Source organism: Wolffia australiana, chromosome 3 (genome assembly GCF_029677425.1).
Source record: "Wolffia australiana isolate 7733 chromosome 3, ASM2967742v1".
Classification (NCBI taxonomy): domain Eukaryota; kingdom Viridiplantae; phylum Streptophyta; class Magnoliopsida; order Alismatales; family Araceae; genus Wolffia; species Wolffia australiana.
Window position 1 is genome coordinate 20,635,312 of NC_135837.1, and position 17,220 is coordinate 20,652,531.

A 17,220-nucleotide genomic window follows, 5' to 3' on the forward strand; every position below is an offset into this window, starting at 1 on the left:
TATCGCTTCAATTCAGAAAGCATTTTGTTATAAATTCATGGAATGATTTGATTTATTTCTTACAATTCTTAGTGCCAAAAAAATCTATGACTTTATCCCTATCTAAGCTAATAATAAACGGAAACTCATCCGCATATCTTGGTGTAATACCAACTCGACAAATTTGTGTAAAAAATTAAACTGATCAGGTGTTCTCATCCGTGTAAGAATTTTGAATTCCTTCTCGACTTGTCCCAGAATTGGTGTTTTGGCAAAGAACATGAGGAAAACTTAAGGATAAATTTGTCCAATAGAAACATAGGGCGTCTCCACAGGTTGACATCCGATCCAACCTAGTAAGCCATCCACCGAAATCAATCAAAATATTCTTTATGAGCCAGGTGAAAACTTGAATTTCAGAGTTGCATACTAATTAATTATAATTAATATGATTTATTTCTTTCAAGCCTTGAAACATTAATCAGCGACAGAGTTCTTCGATTGGCTAAAAATCTTGCTACATAGGAGAAGCCTAACTCTGGCATTAAACTATGTAAAGTTTATTGTCACGTCATTTTTGGAATTTCCTATAGTATTATAACACAACTATAAGGAAACACGATTTAATCTAAATGATCAGAGTTGAATATTTCAGTAAGTTCACAATCAACCATCGTCGAGAGGGCAATCTCATTAATTCATTAAATGGAGCGACTTTTTGACTTTTCATTGATCAAAGTGCGCTAGACATCGTTGTTTTGTTCTGTTCCTTTGAAACGAACAAAGAAATCGCACAAAAAGAACCACACATGGCCTTGTTCATTGTTATGTTCTTTTTTGATCAAAAATTAGAACAACTTTTTGTACGTTTAGAACAATTCGAACAAAATTCACACAATTCAAACAAAATTCACACAATTTGTAAAATTCACACAAATTGCAAAAAATTTGCACAATTTGAACAAACTTCGCACAATTTGTAAAAAAAAATCAAAATGTATACGATTAATAACTAATTCAAGTTTTCAATTTTAGAATATACCTTGACGGCTATTAGAATATGTCAAAGAAGACGACTCCCGACTCAATATCGAAGAAAATTTAAGAAAATCAAGAAATTCAAACAATCCACCGCTCTCCCGAATTTCAGATGCCCGAGGGCTGCGACTGCCAGGGGAGAGCGCCGTGGGAGAGGGCTGAGGCCCACGAGGGAGAGGGCAAATCATATGTTTATTATTTTAAAAATTATTAAAATAAATTCATACAAAGCGAACAATTCGACCTGCACTCGGGTGTGTGCAATGATGAAGGCGCACACAACCACACAACTTTCGCCGGACATGACACCACTACCGCAGGAGACGTCTCGTGTCATGACACGTCTCCAACGTCAACTTCAGACCCGGGATCCGAGCTTCATTTAAAATTAGATTTGAATTTTACAGTTATTTAAAGTTTTCTCTTTCCTCCAATGCCTATACATAGATCAATGTTGTATTGGCCATTGCACGGATCCACCACCCCGCTACGCCAACGCATGCAATTGCAGCCGGCGCCGCTCCTCGTGCGCAACTGCCACCTGCACCGCATTCCTCATCAACGTGCTTCAGACTCTTTGTCCTGCATCATCTCACCCTGTTTACCTTTTAGGTTTCGGGGCAATGTCTCAAACCCCTCAAGAGGGTGACTCTACACTTGACCCCCTGCCAACTGACCGCGCACTTGGATCTGCATCACTCTGTCGCAGTGCACATTATTCGCTCCCGCAAACGACGCGTCGACAACTTCAGCATCGCCCTCTCACGCTATGCTGGTTCTAAACCTCCACCCGTCCCTCTTTGGTGAGCTGCATTATTTTATCCAGTATTTTCTCATGTGTTTTCCACTGCCGTCGGGCTTAGTAGAATTGGTTAGTTGAATAGGTTTAAATCTTCTCGTAATCAACCGTTCAAGATCTTAGATTTGGAGCTTTGTTCTCACTGCGGTGGTTGTAACAGTCCTCCGACCCTCCACCGAGGAAAGGGGCTGCACCATCAACATTTTTGTGTGATTTCAATTTTCGAAGTCGATCGTGTTGATTAGTGTTCTGTTTTATCCATCCCTAGTTGAGTTAACCACCCTACCTGCGTCAGTCTTAGTCGCACTGTATTACATGATCTGTGAGAATTTTTTAATGTTCTGTTAACAACAGAACGAACAAAACACAGATTCGCACAAACTGAACCCAATAAAGTGTGCAATTGATGGTCGGTTGATACTTGATAGTTAACTTTTCGACCAGATCAGAATCGGGTCGAACAATTCATTACTATAAATAGCCTCGCTACTTCGAAACTCTTCTCTTCCCGCTTGAAATTTGCTATCGTGTTAGTTGCTTGATCCGGAGCATCATCTCTGTTGTTCGACCAGATTTCTGCAGAAGTTGATGAAAATTTTCAATCTATGGATTTTCACGCGGAGAATGAGAGAGGCGCCCGATTTCAAATCCACGATGTCATCGGACGAGGGAAGCGGGGCGTTGTTAGGGCAGCAGTTGACACGCAAACCGGAGAAAAGGTAGCGATCGAGAAGATTTGTAACGTGTTTGACGACGTTTCTTATGCTAAACGCATTTTGAGAGAGATCAAGCTTCTTCGTCTGCTTCGTCATTTTGATATTGTGGAGATTAAGCGTGTTATTCTGCCTCCCTCGCCGGATGACTTTAAGGACATCTTCGTTGTTTTTGAACAAATGGAATCTAATCTTCATGATGTTATTGTGGCAAATGAAGATCTGACGGAGGAACACCATCGCTATTTTCTTTATCAGCTCCTTCGAGCCTTGAAATATATGCACACAGGTAATTTGGATTTGCGGTGTTCTTAAAACTTCATTTTGGTTACTTGTTTTAATCTTAACCTTTGATTTTGTTTGTTTTTCTTTCGTAGCAAACGTGATCCATCGTGATTTGACGCCCGAAAACGTCCTGGCGAATTCAGATTGCAAACTAAAAATTAGCAATTTCAGCTACGCCCGTGCTTCTTTCAATGATGCGACCCCGACTCTTTTCTGGAATGTATGACCCACGAAAATGAATTTACGCTCTTCAGAACATATTGATGGCACATTTGGCCGACTTTCAGTTACCTCTTCCATCCTATATTGAACTGCTATCGAGTATAATATTCTCTTTCTTTGAAGGACGATGGATCAAAAAGTTGGTATCGTGCTCCTGAGCTGTGCGGTTCTTTTTTTGCGGAAGTGAGGCATTTAATGTTCTTTAAATCGTGATGTATTATATTTGGAAGGTACCATTTTGTGATTTTAATCTTGAAAAGTGTTCACTCATGAACTGAACACTTTTGGACAAGTGGGGATGAAGGATGTATTGCCCTTGAATGAAAAAATACAATTTCCAAATTCCAATTTTTGTGCATTTGTATCTTCTTCTCAGTATTTAACTTTTATTTTGTCAGTTCTCCCCAAAAAGTGATTTATGGAGCGTAGGATGCATATTTGCAGAAATGCTGATGAGAGAGCCACTATTTCCTGGGAGAAATATGTTTCACCAACTGGACCTTATAACTAATTTGCTTGGCACACCTTCATCAGAGTTGATTGCTAGGGTTGATTTCCTCTCTCTCTCTCTCTCTCCCTCTTCCCCTCACTCACCAGCTCCCGCTTCTCTTCCAATGGAGCTGCTGGCGTTGTTCTCCTTTCATTGCTGGGATAATCCTCGGGTATAAAGTTTGCTTTGATCTCTTCACCGACAGGTTCGGAGTGTTAAGGCTAGAAGGTATTTAAGTGTAATGAAGAGTAAAGACCCTAAGCCAATGGAAGGAATGTTCCCCGGCATAGATCCATTGGCTATTTGCTTGCTTGAAAGACTCCTTGCTTTTGATCCTCACCGTCGACCTTCTGCAGAAGAGGTAGAAATGATAGCTTATTTCAATTTGAAGTATTAGTTCACTGTCTATTCGAATTTAAGTGACATCTCATTATTTTGAGTTTCTTTTTGTTTTTTCTGGTCAGTGTTGGCAGAAAATGAGTAGTTTATTCTCTGCTAATTGAAAAACACGTTCCAATCTAGATAAGCACTTCCAGTGAAGAATTGAATCGGCCGAGTATACTTTCTGACCCCTATTATTTTTCTTTTCCTTGTGGTTTTAGGCCTTAACTGATCCATACTTCTTTAGCCTGGGAAATATTGATCGGGAACCTGCAGCTCAACCTATTTCAAAGGTGCACTTCGAGTTCGAGAGCAGGAAAATGACGAAACAAGATATCCGGGAATTGGTTTATCGAGAGGTGTGTTAACTAGAATTTTATCCATTAAGTTATGTTTTTGCGCTCATCAGAGTAGTTTGTCGACAGATTTTAGAGTATCATCCTCGGACTCTCCAAAAATTTTTGTCCATTGCAGCTAACAGGTAAGTCTTTTTAATGCTTAAGGGAAATTTCTTTGATGCGTGTTGGTGACATATAACCCAGTTTTTTGACTTTAACTAATGTTAGATTTTTACGACCATGAACCTTTGTCCTATTATTTTCTGACTAATTCTCAATTTCCAGCTAGCTGACAAAACACCAATCCCTGAAAAAAATCGAACAGCTTGCTTTTAATGTCAACATTAATGAAATATGCAGTTACAGTGTTTGAATAAAAAAACGTTGTCAACATTATAACATACTCTGAATATTCGCAGATGTGAAACTATTAGGATCCTGAATATTCATGGATCAAAGAGCTCTTTGCATATGAAAACTAAGTGGTGATACTAGATTGAAGAATTCAGAGAAGTCCAACGAACGTGAATTGTCGATCAGCAATTCACGATTGGGAATACACTTGTGGAAGGATGAGGAAAACAAGAAACACAATTGTCCAGTAGAATCAGATGATAATATAACATGCAATTGGAGTTGGCTGTATCAGCCTGCTCTCAGATCTCACGAGCAGTGAAGCTGGATTGGATCTCCTTCCAATGGACTGAAGCTGGAAGAATGTCCCGCTCCTCTTTCTTGAAGTGGACGACTGATTTCTTCATAGCCGCCAGCAGCTTCCCGCCATTACGAGTTTGAAGTCGTATGTTCACCAATTCCTGCGCGTGTGGTACTTGTCTTGCGGGATTTGTCTTGCATTTTTTCATGCCTTGATAAGTTCTAAGTAGGGACTTATCAGAAACAAATTTCAGTTGAATTATTTTCAAAAAAGATGATTGGGGTGAATAATTCAGGCCGACATGAATCTTCATCCAAAGTCATTAGTATAAATTACAAAACATTCGTTCTTTCTACCAAATTAATTTTAAGGGAAAGTCTCCACGTTAATTGATTAGATGGGTCAACAACATTTAACTTGATTGCTTCATTTATTTAGTCACGATGTTCTTCTTAATTCTCTTTTAAAAAAAGGAGTAATTGTGTGGTTTCTTTATACTTTAAGATGTTTCTTTTTACAATCTTGGTGTTTTAATACGAGAAATCTCTTTTTTCAGGAAAAAATCATCTTCGGACAGAAATGTGACACCGAGTTACAATAATATATCTGGTGGAAAAATCGAAAAGTCTGTTTCTTGTAGTCTCGCTATCTCATCAGGCCCACAGCATGATAAGGGAGAAAATGCTAGGATGGTGCATTGCCTGCTTGGAGAATTCAACCAAGCGCAAAACTTATCTGAGAATGGTCGCGTTAAGGCTTCCAATGTGTCTGTATGTCATACTGGCATTAAAAACTTTTTCATTCCTAATATGTAGTCAAACTGAAATCCACGAACTGTGTGAAGGTACAAAAGTCACTTAATTCAGTTCTATCAGCAAATTAGATGATTTGAGGGGTTCTATGCTCATCCTTGGTTTATAGTATTAGTTCTGCAAGAAATAAGGTGGGCAAATAGGAGTGTGTTAGCCAGATGCCCTTATTTATTTTTATTTCTTGTTTCCTTTTCCTTTGTCCTTTCTATTTGTTTGTGGGCCACATGCTATAAGTGGACTGATACGTTCTTTCACAAGAATGTATCGTTGGCGTTTCAAAAAGAGGAAACCCAACATAACGCACATGTGAGTATTCAGACATGCGAACCGGTTCAAAAGGAGGAACAACCCATGCAGGGGGGGGGGATGAGCATTTTTTTTGGAAGTCTTGCCAGCAATTGGGAAGAAGCGGCGGAGCACCAGAGACTGGAGCAGCAGAGGATCCATCCGAGGCCAGAGGGGAACCCGTCCATCAAGGGCGGTCCATGTCCTATCTTATTTTTTCATCTCTCTCGCTCTCTCAAGACTGATTCATCACAGCATTCTTGGACATTGTTGATTGTTTGGCAATTGAGTTCATTGTGATACTTGTCAAGAGAGGAAGGAAGAAGATAATGACATAACTCAATAGAGTACATGGCTGGGTATACATATACCCTAGGAGAGAGAGAATGATAAGAGGGCTAATGGGCTTATAGAATAGGGCCCATTAGCCCATAAGGCTGACTATCTCACTAACACCCCCCCGCAAGCGAAGTATGGATGTCATCCATGCCGAGCTTGGACACTGCACGTTGCAGGAGAGGTCGAGATAGTCCTTTGATAAGGACATCAGCAGCTTGATCAGCGGATGGAACAAATTCCAAGTCAAAGATGCCCTCGTCCACGCGCTCCTTGAAGAAGTAGCGGTGGAGTTCCATATGCTTGATCCGTCCCTGTTGGCCAGGGTTCTTTGCCAAGGCGATTGCCGACTTGTTGTCGCAGTAGAAGTGGATCGGGCCGGAATACTCCACACAAAGGTCATGGAGAATTCCGTATATCCACTGGCCTTCAGAGGCCCCATCGGCAAGTGCCCGGTATTCAGCTTCAGCACTGGAGCGGGACACTTTGTCCTGCTTGCTGCTCTTCCAACTGACAAGACTGCCGAAGACAAAAGTGCAGTACCCCGTGGTGGAACGACAGTCCACAACTGAGCCGGCAAAGTCCGCATCCGTGTACACCTTCACGGTCTGCTCCATACTCCGAGGAAAGAACAAGCCCTTCCCGGGACAGCCCTTTAGGTACGCAAGCACCCGGTTGGCCGCCTGACGATGGATCTCCCGCGGAGAGTGCATGAACTGACTGAGGAGGTTGACGGCGAAACTGATGTCGGGGCGGGTGTGGGTCAAGTACAGGAGTTTCCCCACCACCTGCTGGTACTGATATGCGTTCACCGGTGCTGAGTCCTCCCCCTTACCCAACTTGACGTTAGGGTCGATGGGAGTAGTAACCGGTGCACACTCAGTCATTCCGATCAAGGCTAGTAGGTCAACGGCATACTTCTGCTGTGACACAAAGATCCCCCGGGGGGAGTAGGCCACCTCAAAGCCGGGGAAGTAGCGAAGAGGCCCGAGGGCCTTGATTTCAAACTCCTTGGCCAACGCAGAGCTGAGGCGGCCGGCCTCTGCAGAATCGGACCCCGTGATGAGGATGTCGTCGACATACACGGCCAAGATGGAGACACCCGCGGAACTGTGACGGAAGAATAGGGAGGCATCCCCATTGCTCTGAGTGTAGCCCTCGGTCTTCATGACCGAAGAGAACCGACCGAACCACATCCGCGGTGACTGTTTCAGTCCATAGAGAGACTTCCGCAGCCGGCAAACGGTGCCCGGGGGGCCAAGGGTATACCCGGGAGGTGGCTGCATGTACACCTCCTCCGTCAAGTCACCGTGGAGAAAAGCATTCTTCACATCGAACTGTCGTATCGGCCAGTCGGAATGAGCCGCAAGCGCCAAGAGGAGACGGACTGTTTCCATCTTCGCCACAGGAGAGAAGGTCTCGAAGTAGTCCACGCCATACGACTGAGTAAACCCCCGAGCCACAAGTCGAGACTTGAGGCGCTCGAGAGTACCATCAGCATGATGCTTCTTGGCATGAATCCACTTGCAATCCACCGCCCTCTTGCCAGGAGGAAGTGGGACGACTTCCCAAGTGTGGTTCTTGAGCAAGGACTGCATCTCCTCATCCATCGCCGCTTTCCAATGAGGAGAAGCAAGAGCATCGGATAGGCGACGAGGGAGGGGATGCGACTCGATGTGAGAAAGAAAGGACCGGTAGGAAGGGCTTAGCCGATCAAAAGAGAGATAGTGAGATAAGGGGTAGAGAGGTGTGCGAGCGCACTGACGAACCCCTTTCCGAAGGGCGATAGGCCATCCCAACTGAGCATCATCATCAGTAGACGAGGGTGACGCATCGTTCGACGGAGGAGCGGAAGCAAAAGAGGGAGAAGAAGATAGCTCCCCGGGGGTAGGGGGAGGCTCCCCGGGGGAAGATGGTGCACTAGGAGAAGGATACGGTGCACCAAGAGTAGGAGGTAGCTCCCCGGGGTGAGAGGTGGACTGCCCGGGGTTAGGAGGTGCACTAGGGGGAGGATACGGTGCACCGGGAGGTGAGACAGTAGGAGGCAAGGGAGAGAAGGTGGCTGGGGACGGCGACGGTGGAGGAATGGGTCCCACAAACGGAAAGGGTTCCAAGGAAGGAGTCGAAGACGCCTCAACCAGCGGAAGGCGTGGCGAGGTAGAATCACCGAAGTAAGACTCATGCTCGGCAAAGGTGACGTTTGCCGAGATGAAAAATCTCCGAGACGGAGGGTGGTAGCAACGGTAACCTTTCTGGAGAGAAGCGTACCCGACGAAGACGCACCGGAGAGCTCGAGCATCGAGCTTCGTGCGAGTGGGAGCCGTATCGTGGGCGTCGCGTGCACCCGAAGATGCGAGGAGGAGTCCAGTCCGCAGTGAGAGATGGGGAACGCCGTGGAGAGACGATCCAGTGGGCTGACAAACCCGAGGGGCTGGGAGGGGAGACGGTTTCACGAGATGGGTACTCGTTAAGACCGCCTCACCCCAATACGCCACGGAACAGAATAGTTCAGCAGAAGATGCAGGCGGTCGACGTGACATACCCGATCCGGCGTTCTGCCATACCGTTCTGTTCGGGGTGGCACAAGAGGACTCGTGGAGAATCCCATGGTCAGCAAAGTACGTGGTCAGCTCGGTGTTGTGAAGTCCCGGGCGTTATCGGAGCGAAGCGCTGAATACCTCGGCCAAACTGAGTACGAACCATGGTGCAGAAGTGACGGACCGTCGGAGCAACCTCAGATTTGGCGGTCAACAAGTAGACCCATGTGTAGCGGGTGGCCTCGTCAACAAAGATCTGAAAGTATCGGTGGCCCTTTAGGCTAGCCTGCGGGGCGGGTCCCCAAACATCACTATGGATGCGAAATAATGGAGTGGAGGAGTGCGAGGTGGACGGAGAGAAAGATGAACGACGGTGCTTCGCCAGTTGACAGGCATCACACACGATAGTCTGAAGGTCCAATCCAGTACACATCGAAGGAAAGAGACGCTGTAAAACTGAAAATGGCGGGTGACCCAGCCGTTGGTGAGCCAACTGGAGACGTCCCATACGCTGCACATCCGCCGGTCGGAGTTGGCGGTGAAGCAGGAAGCACCGAGCCCCCCATCGTCCAACAACAGCAACCCGTTCTCCCGCCTAATCGGTGTAGTCCGACCCACCTTGTCAGATAGAAACATCCCGTCAGGCTGGAGGTGAAAAGAACAGGACAAACTGTCAACCAAACGCTGAGGAGACATAAGTATAGCTCGCAGGGCGGGGACATGAAGAACATTGCTGACCACTCCGAGGCCGTCTACAAACACTGCCCCAATTCCAGCAACACGCAACCGTCCACCACCGGCTGTAAGAACTGTACGGTCCCCACTATGCCTTTCGTAGGATACAAACCGGTCATTGAACGGGGTCATGTGTTTGGTTGCCCCCGAATCAAGAACCCAGCTCGTATCCGATACGAGAGGCGAGTAAGAAGCCGTACCACAATACCACCGTTCAGACTGAGGGAGAGAGAACGCACCAAATCCACCAAAATGTGCCGTCGACTGAGTCGGAGTCTGCATATTAGCCACTTGGTCACGGAGACGGGCCAAGTCGGCTTGGAGCTGCTCAATAGTCGCCGGGCTGGTAGAAGAGGCAGAGGAGGAGGCAACCATAGCTTTCCCTTCGGTAGCCTCCTTTTTCCGGTTGTCGTACTGACGCTTCTTGCACCACTTGCGGAGATGTCCAGGCTTGCTGCAGTAGGAGCAAATCAGCCCGGAGGGGGCCGCCTCCGCGGGGGGAGCAGGAGCGGGCGAGGGAGGCCGGGCGAGGAGGGCAGTCGAGTCACGAGCTGCCTCCGAGGAGAGAGTGCCAATGACATGAAAATGACTCTCCTCTTCCTGGAGTTCCTTCACCAAGTCATCAATGGAAGGAAGGCCTTCCTTGCGATGGAGGGCACGGCGCCGAGTGTCGTCATACTCCTTGTTTAGGCCATAAAGAAACCCCAAGAGGCGTAGGCGAAGGGTGTTCTGGAATGACTTGCACGTCGGATCATCCGTCGGCAAGTAGTAGTCCACCTCGTCCCACAGCTTCTTGTGTTCCAGCGCATAGTCCGAGATGGACAGTGCGCCTTGGCGAAAGTTGCTGGCTTTAGCAACGAGCATAAAGAGGCGCCAGTTGTCCCCTTCGCGGCCGCAGAATTTGTTGGCCTGGTCCCAAAAACCCTTCACGGTGGCGCAGCGAGGGAACCTTTCACGGAACGAGGGTGCCAGGGAGGTCGTGTAGAGCCATCCAAGGACGAAGTGTTCCTCGGCTTCCCACGCCGCATAGTGTGGATGGGTCGATGGAAGCGGGGCTTGTGTGCAATGCTTGAACAGTTGGCGAGCCTTGAGAGTAGTCTCGACAAAGTGACGCCACTGTAACAAATTCGGGCCCTGGAGACACGTCGTGTCGGGAACCGCCGGCAGAGAATGAGTAACCTTGTGTGACAAGGGTTCTCGTTGAAAGTCTGCATCGGTGAAGCCATCATCTGGGACGGCCGGTTGACGCGTCTGGCCCGTGGAGTAAAGTTCCTCCGACATCAGAGCCGTGGTCTCTACGGAGACGGCTGTTGTGACTGAGGTTGCGGCCCGTGCTGCGGCTGCGGCTGCAAGCTGCGGCTGCGGCGGCGGCGGCTGCTTCGGCGGCTGCTGCGGCTTCTGCTGCTGCTTCGGCGGCGGCTGAGGCCGCTGGCTGCGGCTGCGCGCGACTTCGGCTGGCACGCGGCTGCGGCTGCGGCTGTGCGCGGCTGTGGCTGGCGCGCGGCTGCGGCTGCGGCTGTGCGCGGCTGCTGCTGTGCGCGGCTGCGGCTGTGCGCGGCTGCGGCTGTGCGCGGTTGCGGCTGCGGCTGTGCGCGGCTGCGGCTGGCGCGCGGCTGTGGCTGGCACTCGGCTGCGGCTGCGGTTCCGGCTAGGGCTGCGGCTGCGGCTGGTTCTCCGGAAGCTCCGCGGGCTGGCTACAGCTCGCGCTGTGGCTGATCCGTCGGTCACGCTCCGGATTCGCTAGACAGCGAGAGGGTGATGTCAAACCCTAGATGGAAGAGCTCTGGAGCTCTGATACCATGTCAAGAGAGGAAGGAAGAAGATAATGACATAACTCAATAGAGTACATGGCTGGGTATACATATACCCTAGGAGAGAGAGAATGATAAGAGGGCTAATGGGCTTATAGAATAGGGCCCATTAGCCCATAAGGCTGACTATCTCACTAACAATACTTCTGGTAAATTCATTTGTGATACAATCTTGGTGTATCATGGACCCAAGTGAAAGGCTTAATGGGTAAGTCACTTATTCTCACACATGATTGAATAAGTAACCCATGGTAGATAGGCTCTGCACACTTAACTGTACTAGCTGGTATTTAAACCTGCTATGTAGACCCTTGCTTCGCAAGAAAGGACACGAGGAGGCACAGGAGACACCAGAACGTGAGCTGCTTAAGGAGCACGAATTCTAGAATAGATAATTGTGGGAATAGACATGAAACGCAAAATAATCTCTCTAAATTGCATATCCAGTAGTTCTATCAACAACTTGTGTGGACGTAAAATTGAAAGATAAATTAAGTGGCAATGGTGGCTCACGTTTGGAGTGCAAATGAGAATGATGTCAGATGTTTACTTTGAACATTATTGGAATTCGTCATCTTGCTCTTTGTTGCCGAAGTGAAGAGCTATCATCCGTATCAGACTAACTTCATACGCCAGTTTTTATTCTTTCAAAAAAAAATCGTGTATCAGTTTTATTGAAAAATTTAATTATTAAAATTTCCATAAAATTAACTTTATGGAAATTTTAATAATTAAAATTTTCAATAAATTATATGGTGTGCATTCCTGTCAATAAATTTTGTTAATCTGATTTGTTATTTAAGCTTTTTATTCTCTGTCAATCCTGTTTAAAATCGTTTTTCTCCTGACTTTTGAAGAAAGATGCTTCGTTGGAAATCTCTATGCAAGGCTGTGAAGATGCTAGCTGCAAAAGTCATTGTGATGGCTGGCACTCTATCCTGAAAGAAACGGACAAATTAGATTTTCTGAGCGAGAAATCTAGTCATGTGACATCGTCAAGATCCAAAGCTGATCCCAGAAAAGTATATGGAGGTATCTTTCTGTTTTCCTGACTTTTGGAACTTTGAAACTCCTCGCTGAAACAATTTAGGGTCAATGGGCAGATTGGAGAAGTAAATTGTTCGCCTTGACTCATGATCGGTTATATCGATTGATCTAACTGCCTTAATCAAGGATGCCAACTGATCTCATTGGTGCTCACTTGTCGACTGAACCCAGCTCAGATCAATCTGATCAAAGTCCAAATCGGATTGGCTATCTAATCAATCAGTCGATTGATCAGATCAAATCCCCGAACCCCCTACCGAGAATAGGATTCCGGATACCCAGATGGTAGCATCATATCCCATCCCCGGCTTGAGAGTCAAACGAAACATGAAGTCTGAATTTATGGATGAGATGAGATTTGCTTCCCCTCCTGCCATGTCCCAAGACTTCAGGTGGAACAGGAACCTGCATTCAGGGAGAGCTGCCGTATTTGAAGGAAAAAATATTCATGAAAGGAAACGAACAAATGCCCCCAATGGTTTACAGTGCTGAAGATATTGATCAGTGTAGCAAACAGTTGAATTTTGGAGTTCAATAGCTGCTGTAGATTCATCTGTTGAGCTTTGGAATGCTGTAGGAGAGAAGCGGGTGCTGGGAGGCAGGAGGAGCCGGCTGCCCTGGGAGCTTGAAAACAGATTTAGAAAATGCTCATATTTTTACTTTGCTCTATCCGCTTTAAATAGGCAGAGACGTACACTTTTTCTAAAAGACTAAACTAAAGAAGGGATTAAAGATTTGGCCCTGTCATCTGACGTTACCAAAAAAGTATAGTATTTTTTTTGATGTAGGATTCTTGTCTCAAAGCAAGCCAGAATGAAAGAATGCGTTGTCCCCACAGGGATTTGCAGGAATTTATATTCTGTTCCTCGTCTAGATACTGATATCTTCAAGTGATGCACCATTATAGCGTCAATTTGTTTGAGTTGGTGGAATATTTGCCTTCTAATTTTCAGTTTCATCGTTTATCCTGTTTTATATTTCATAGGGCCATTTTTTGCACTGCCTTCTGCCTTGTTTTTCTGATTCAATGTACTGGAGTGTAATTTGAAAACCAAAAATGACGTTATAGGGAACAGAGGCAGGGCCAAGCCAAGATTTTCCATCCGCTTTCCTTCAGTTGTGCATACTGCCGACACATCTGAAAATAGAGCACCATCCGTGAATGAATTGGGATATTTGGGACAGGAGAATCAACCAAAGCATTCAGCACCTTCAATGACTCAACTTCTAGAAGAACTTTCAAGACAAGGCTTGGCAGCACCTCTCGAAGAGAGGTGTTCACGTCATTTTTCATTGGTGGGACTCTCTAGAAACATTTGCTTTTGTGCATTCTCTTGAAAGGTTTAGAGTAATTTTTGTTGTTCTAAAGAAGCACATTGTTCAAAAAGTCAGTCAGAAGAAACAAGAAAAGGGGCAGAGAGTTCCAGGATACAACGAGCATGAATGCGACAGCTAGATCCTTAAAGAACTTAGATTCTCCGGAGCATGTGGTTGAAACGTCTAGTGAAGAGGTATCTTCTTCTAATTTATGACGCAAACTTGTTTATCTTTCACCTCCAATGGCTTTTTATCTGACGTAAATATTTTTAAAATGAATAAACCAGGACGATCCTGAGAAATCTTTGATTCCAGTAGATGAAGATAAAGGTCAGACCATGGCGAATCTATTTCAGGAAGTTTTCAACGTTTCTATCGCTGATGTTGGAGGCCTTCCTATTCCGATGAGATCCTCGTGAGAGTTCTGTTATTGTCTATTCTTCTCGAAAACGTTTCCTCCAGCTTAATTCAATTCCTCTGCAGTGGTGGCCTTGCTGGGAGATTACAGCGGATCATACAAAGAGAGAAAGAAAGACATATCAAAGTCGTCAAGCAGATAGAAAACAGTGAGTTGTCTAATCAACTATTCAGCGCTTCGTTTAGGGTTTCCTTTTGACGATGTGGCCTGGGCTTCTTGAGAACAAAGAGCGAACAAGACAAAGAATAGAAGAGAAGAAAAGAAGCTAAAGATTGGAGAAAGAAAGACTAAATTTTATTGACAACATCTAGGTATTTATACATGCCGTGTATAACAGCTAGTTTTACTAGCCGTTATAAAACCCGATTTAAATTGGGTAATGGGCCCATAATTATTGGCCCATTGAAAGAAAAAAAACTATTTTTACATTTAATAACTTATATATTCGACAGCTGTCACCACTGAGGACAATGTGAAGGTGATGACCAATTCATCATCATCCTCGACATTCATTATCATTGAGATGACGAGTTTGTCGTCGTTCGTCGTGTCAGTCTCCTCTCGTCCCTTGCTCTATTTTACTCTTTCAGATGACGATCACTTGCTCTATCGTGTCGTCCTCGTCATTCATCCAAGGCCAGGATAACAATGAGTGTGAAAATTGCGACTCTATCCTCATTGTTCTGGCTACGGACAAGGATGTCGAAAACTCGTCATTGTCCCTCGTAGATGACAAACTCTTTGTCTTTGTCGTTATTCATCTCTTTTTAGGATGACAATGTGCATGGTGATTATGATTGTATCCTCATTGTTCTGGCCACGAACGAGAAGGACAGCTCGCCATCTGTTGCGGGCGAATAACTCATTATCTTGGACGAAGCCTAGTCTCTTTTTTTTTTTTTTTGGGAAATTATTTCCAACTTGCTCGATGAAGGTAAATGTATCATAAGGTCCATTAAGAGAGTAACTATGATTGGCTTGTGGATGCTCCTGCAGATCAAGTCAGAGGTTTTAATGTGAAGCTCCTGTCAAGGGTTTTGGATGCGAAATCAATTGTTTGTCGCTGTCTGCTGTATGACAGACCTGCTGAACTCGCTGAGGTGAGACCAATGATATTGGCTAATTCTCCAAACCCCTTTTTTGGCAATATTTCACGATAATCTGCGCAGATAGACGGTTCATGATATATAAGAATTACCTTTGGCATCATAATTTCCTTTTCCAGTCGTAGTGTGAGTGAGTAAATTAAATTACATGAAATTTTTTATATGTTCTATAAAAAATTAGCTTCAAATGGCTTATTCATTCGATGCAGGGCTCTCAAAATGCTTACTTATCAGAAACTCTGGCAGACATCGGAGATAAAACAGAGAGGACAATTATATTTAATCCAAAAATATGCGAGAATGTGGAGCTAGAAATAGGAAATCTCGTCTGTATTTACCCCCCATGGTAAGTTCTAATATTCTAATAAAAATTTTCATGTAGTTATATTCACTTTATGTTGCTTTGGTAACAAACTATAAAGAATGTATTTTCGACTCCCAATAAAGTCAGATTACAATTTTTTTTTTCATGTGCGACTGGGTTTTGCTCCGTCGCGAATTTATTTATGTAGTTCTTTAGCCGTTTTAACTGCATGTATGTGTGTATGTGCAGGAAGGAGGTGAAAAGTAGGGATGGTGATATCACAGTTTTGTGCTCATATTTCACCCAGCTTATGCCCTGAATATCTTATATTTATTTCCGACTTATTCCTCGGCGTTAATACTCTCTCCCGAAAAGTGCTGGCATACTCGGTTAGTCTACTTCCTGTACATGCTGGGCGTACTGTACATACTTGCGACATTCACAGAGCGATTGGAGAACTTTATGTTTTGACTCTAGAAAATTCCTGAATCTTTGGCTCTATATTTCATGCAATTTCAATATGCTGAAAGTAGTATAAACGTTCACGAATTTTTTCAAATAGTAAAATCGTCCGTTTTAAACCTAATTTTCTGAATTAAAACAATCTGAACAAGTCAAAAAATATTCGAGGTAGCTGTAAAATTTTATGTTGGTTCTGATGTGCCTGTCATTCATCAGTGAAATGTAATTTTTTTATAAAACTGCTTAATTTAAAATCTTAGAATTTCTGTCTAGAAAAATTCTAAGATTTGAATATTAGTTATAAGGCCTCAACCAGTAACCCTTTTGAGGAGATTCCTCAAATTCTGGTACGCAGGCAACCATACAAAAACATTGTGGTGGATTTTTGATTTAATTTTAACTTCTTGATGTTTATTAGATGTATTTTCGATTCCTCAAATAAGTCAAAATTCATTCTAAAGCTATTTGATTTGAATCTGAACCCAATCAGAATCACTTTAGCATGTTCTGACATGAAGAGTTTTACACCAATTTCCTTTTCTTAAACTAAGCTCGATTACTTCAATAATAAGTCTCTCTTAAATCACTTCCATTTATCTCAATCCAACACTTGGTAATCTCAAATTCTCTTTTTCAATCTGCCTCAGGTCGATCTCTTTTAATTCAATCTATCTCAATTAAAGTTCCAAATTATTCAACTTCCCTTCAATATTTAAGATCTGATAATTCAAACTCGAAGTCTAGAGAGCTATATTCATTGTTTTTTTATGCCTTTTAGCAGAGGTTTTAGGCTGGAGAAAGAAGCTAAGAAAGATAAGCTTTAAGTACTAGCAAACGTGGGGATGTATTTCTGTGCCAGTAATATACTGGATTTAATTTTGATGTTGTATTTCCATAATCAGAAAGCGTAGGCTTTGGTCGCTTAAACCCTTGATAAGGAGAGATAGTGTAAATTTGATACTTGATAATCTGATAGCGGAATTCAATAATATCAATGGCTGGAGAAATGTGTGAATAACTCCACCCCTTTGGAAGAAGACAAAGTTGGACATAAATGATAGAAATACAATGAATGTTGTGGATGTCGAGTCATACTCCCTCTCAATCTTGAGGATGAATGTCAAACACGGCAAGCTTGGCGCAAAATTAT

The 17,220-nt window shown here is 44.4% G+C and overlaps 1 protein-coding gene across 5 annotated transcripts; it reads left to right on the plus strand.

Moving 5' to 3' along the window:
* The first annotated feature begins 2,261 nt into the window (after positions 1-2,261).
* LOC144701270 (uncharacterized) lies at positions 2,262-17,151 on the plus strand. 5 transcript variants are annotated; one of them, XR_013580978.1, is made up of 17 exons: positions 2,265-2,818; positions 2,907-3,034; positions 3,160-3,219; positions 3,435-3,584; positions 3,732-3,887; positions 4,129-4,266; positions 4,333-4,388; positions 5,457-5,670; positions 12,274-12,448; positions 13,533-13,759; positions 13,852-13,974; positions 14,068-14,195; positions 14,264-14,346; positions 15,195-15,298; positions 15,514-15,650; positions 15,858-15,997; positions 16,849-17,151. XR_013580978.1 is itself a non-coding variant. In XM_078573039.1 (17 exons), exons 2-17 carry the CDS (start codon positions 2,809-2,811, stop codon positions 15,925-15,927), a joined length of 1,959 nt encoding a protein of 652 aa, XP_078429165.1. In that variant the 5' UTR covers positions 2,272-2,535; positions 2,750-2,808; the 3' UTR covers positions 15,928-16,107. The 5 variants fall into 5 exon arrangements, 2 of the variants coding, with proteins under 2 accessions (XP_078429164.1, XP_078429165.1); XR_013580977.1 differs by having other exon boundaries at positions 16,852-17,151; XM_078573039.1 differs by lacking the exon at positions 16,849-17,151 and having other exon boundaries at positions 2,272-2,535; positions 2,750-2,818; positions 15,858-16,107.
* The last annotated feature ends 69 nt before the right edge of the window (positions 17,152-17,220 follow it).

Excerpts from the sequence above, each read along its gene's own strand:
- LOC144701270 (XM_078573038.1), top strand. The coding sequence starts at position 2,422 with ATGGATTTTCACGCGGAGAATGAGAGAGGCGCCCGATTTCAAATCCAC. Across the intron at positions 4,267-4,332 it reads GGGAATTGGTTTATCGAGAG|ATTTTAGAGTATCATCCTCG; the intron begins GTGTGTTAACTA and ends GTTTGTCGACAG. Across the intron at positions 12,449-13,532 it reads TCCCAGAAAAGTATATGGAG|GGAACAGAGGCAGGGCCAAG; the intron begins GTATCTTTCTGT and ends ATGACGTTATAG.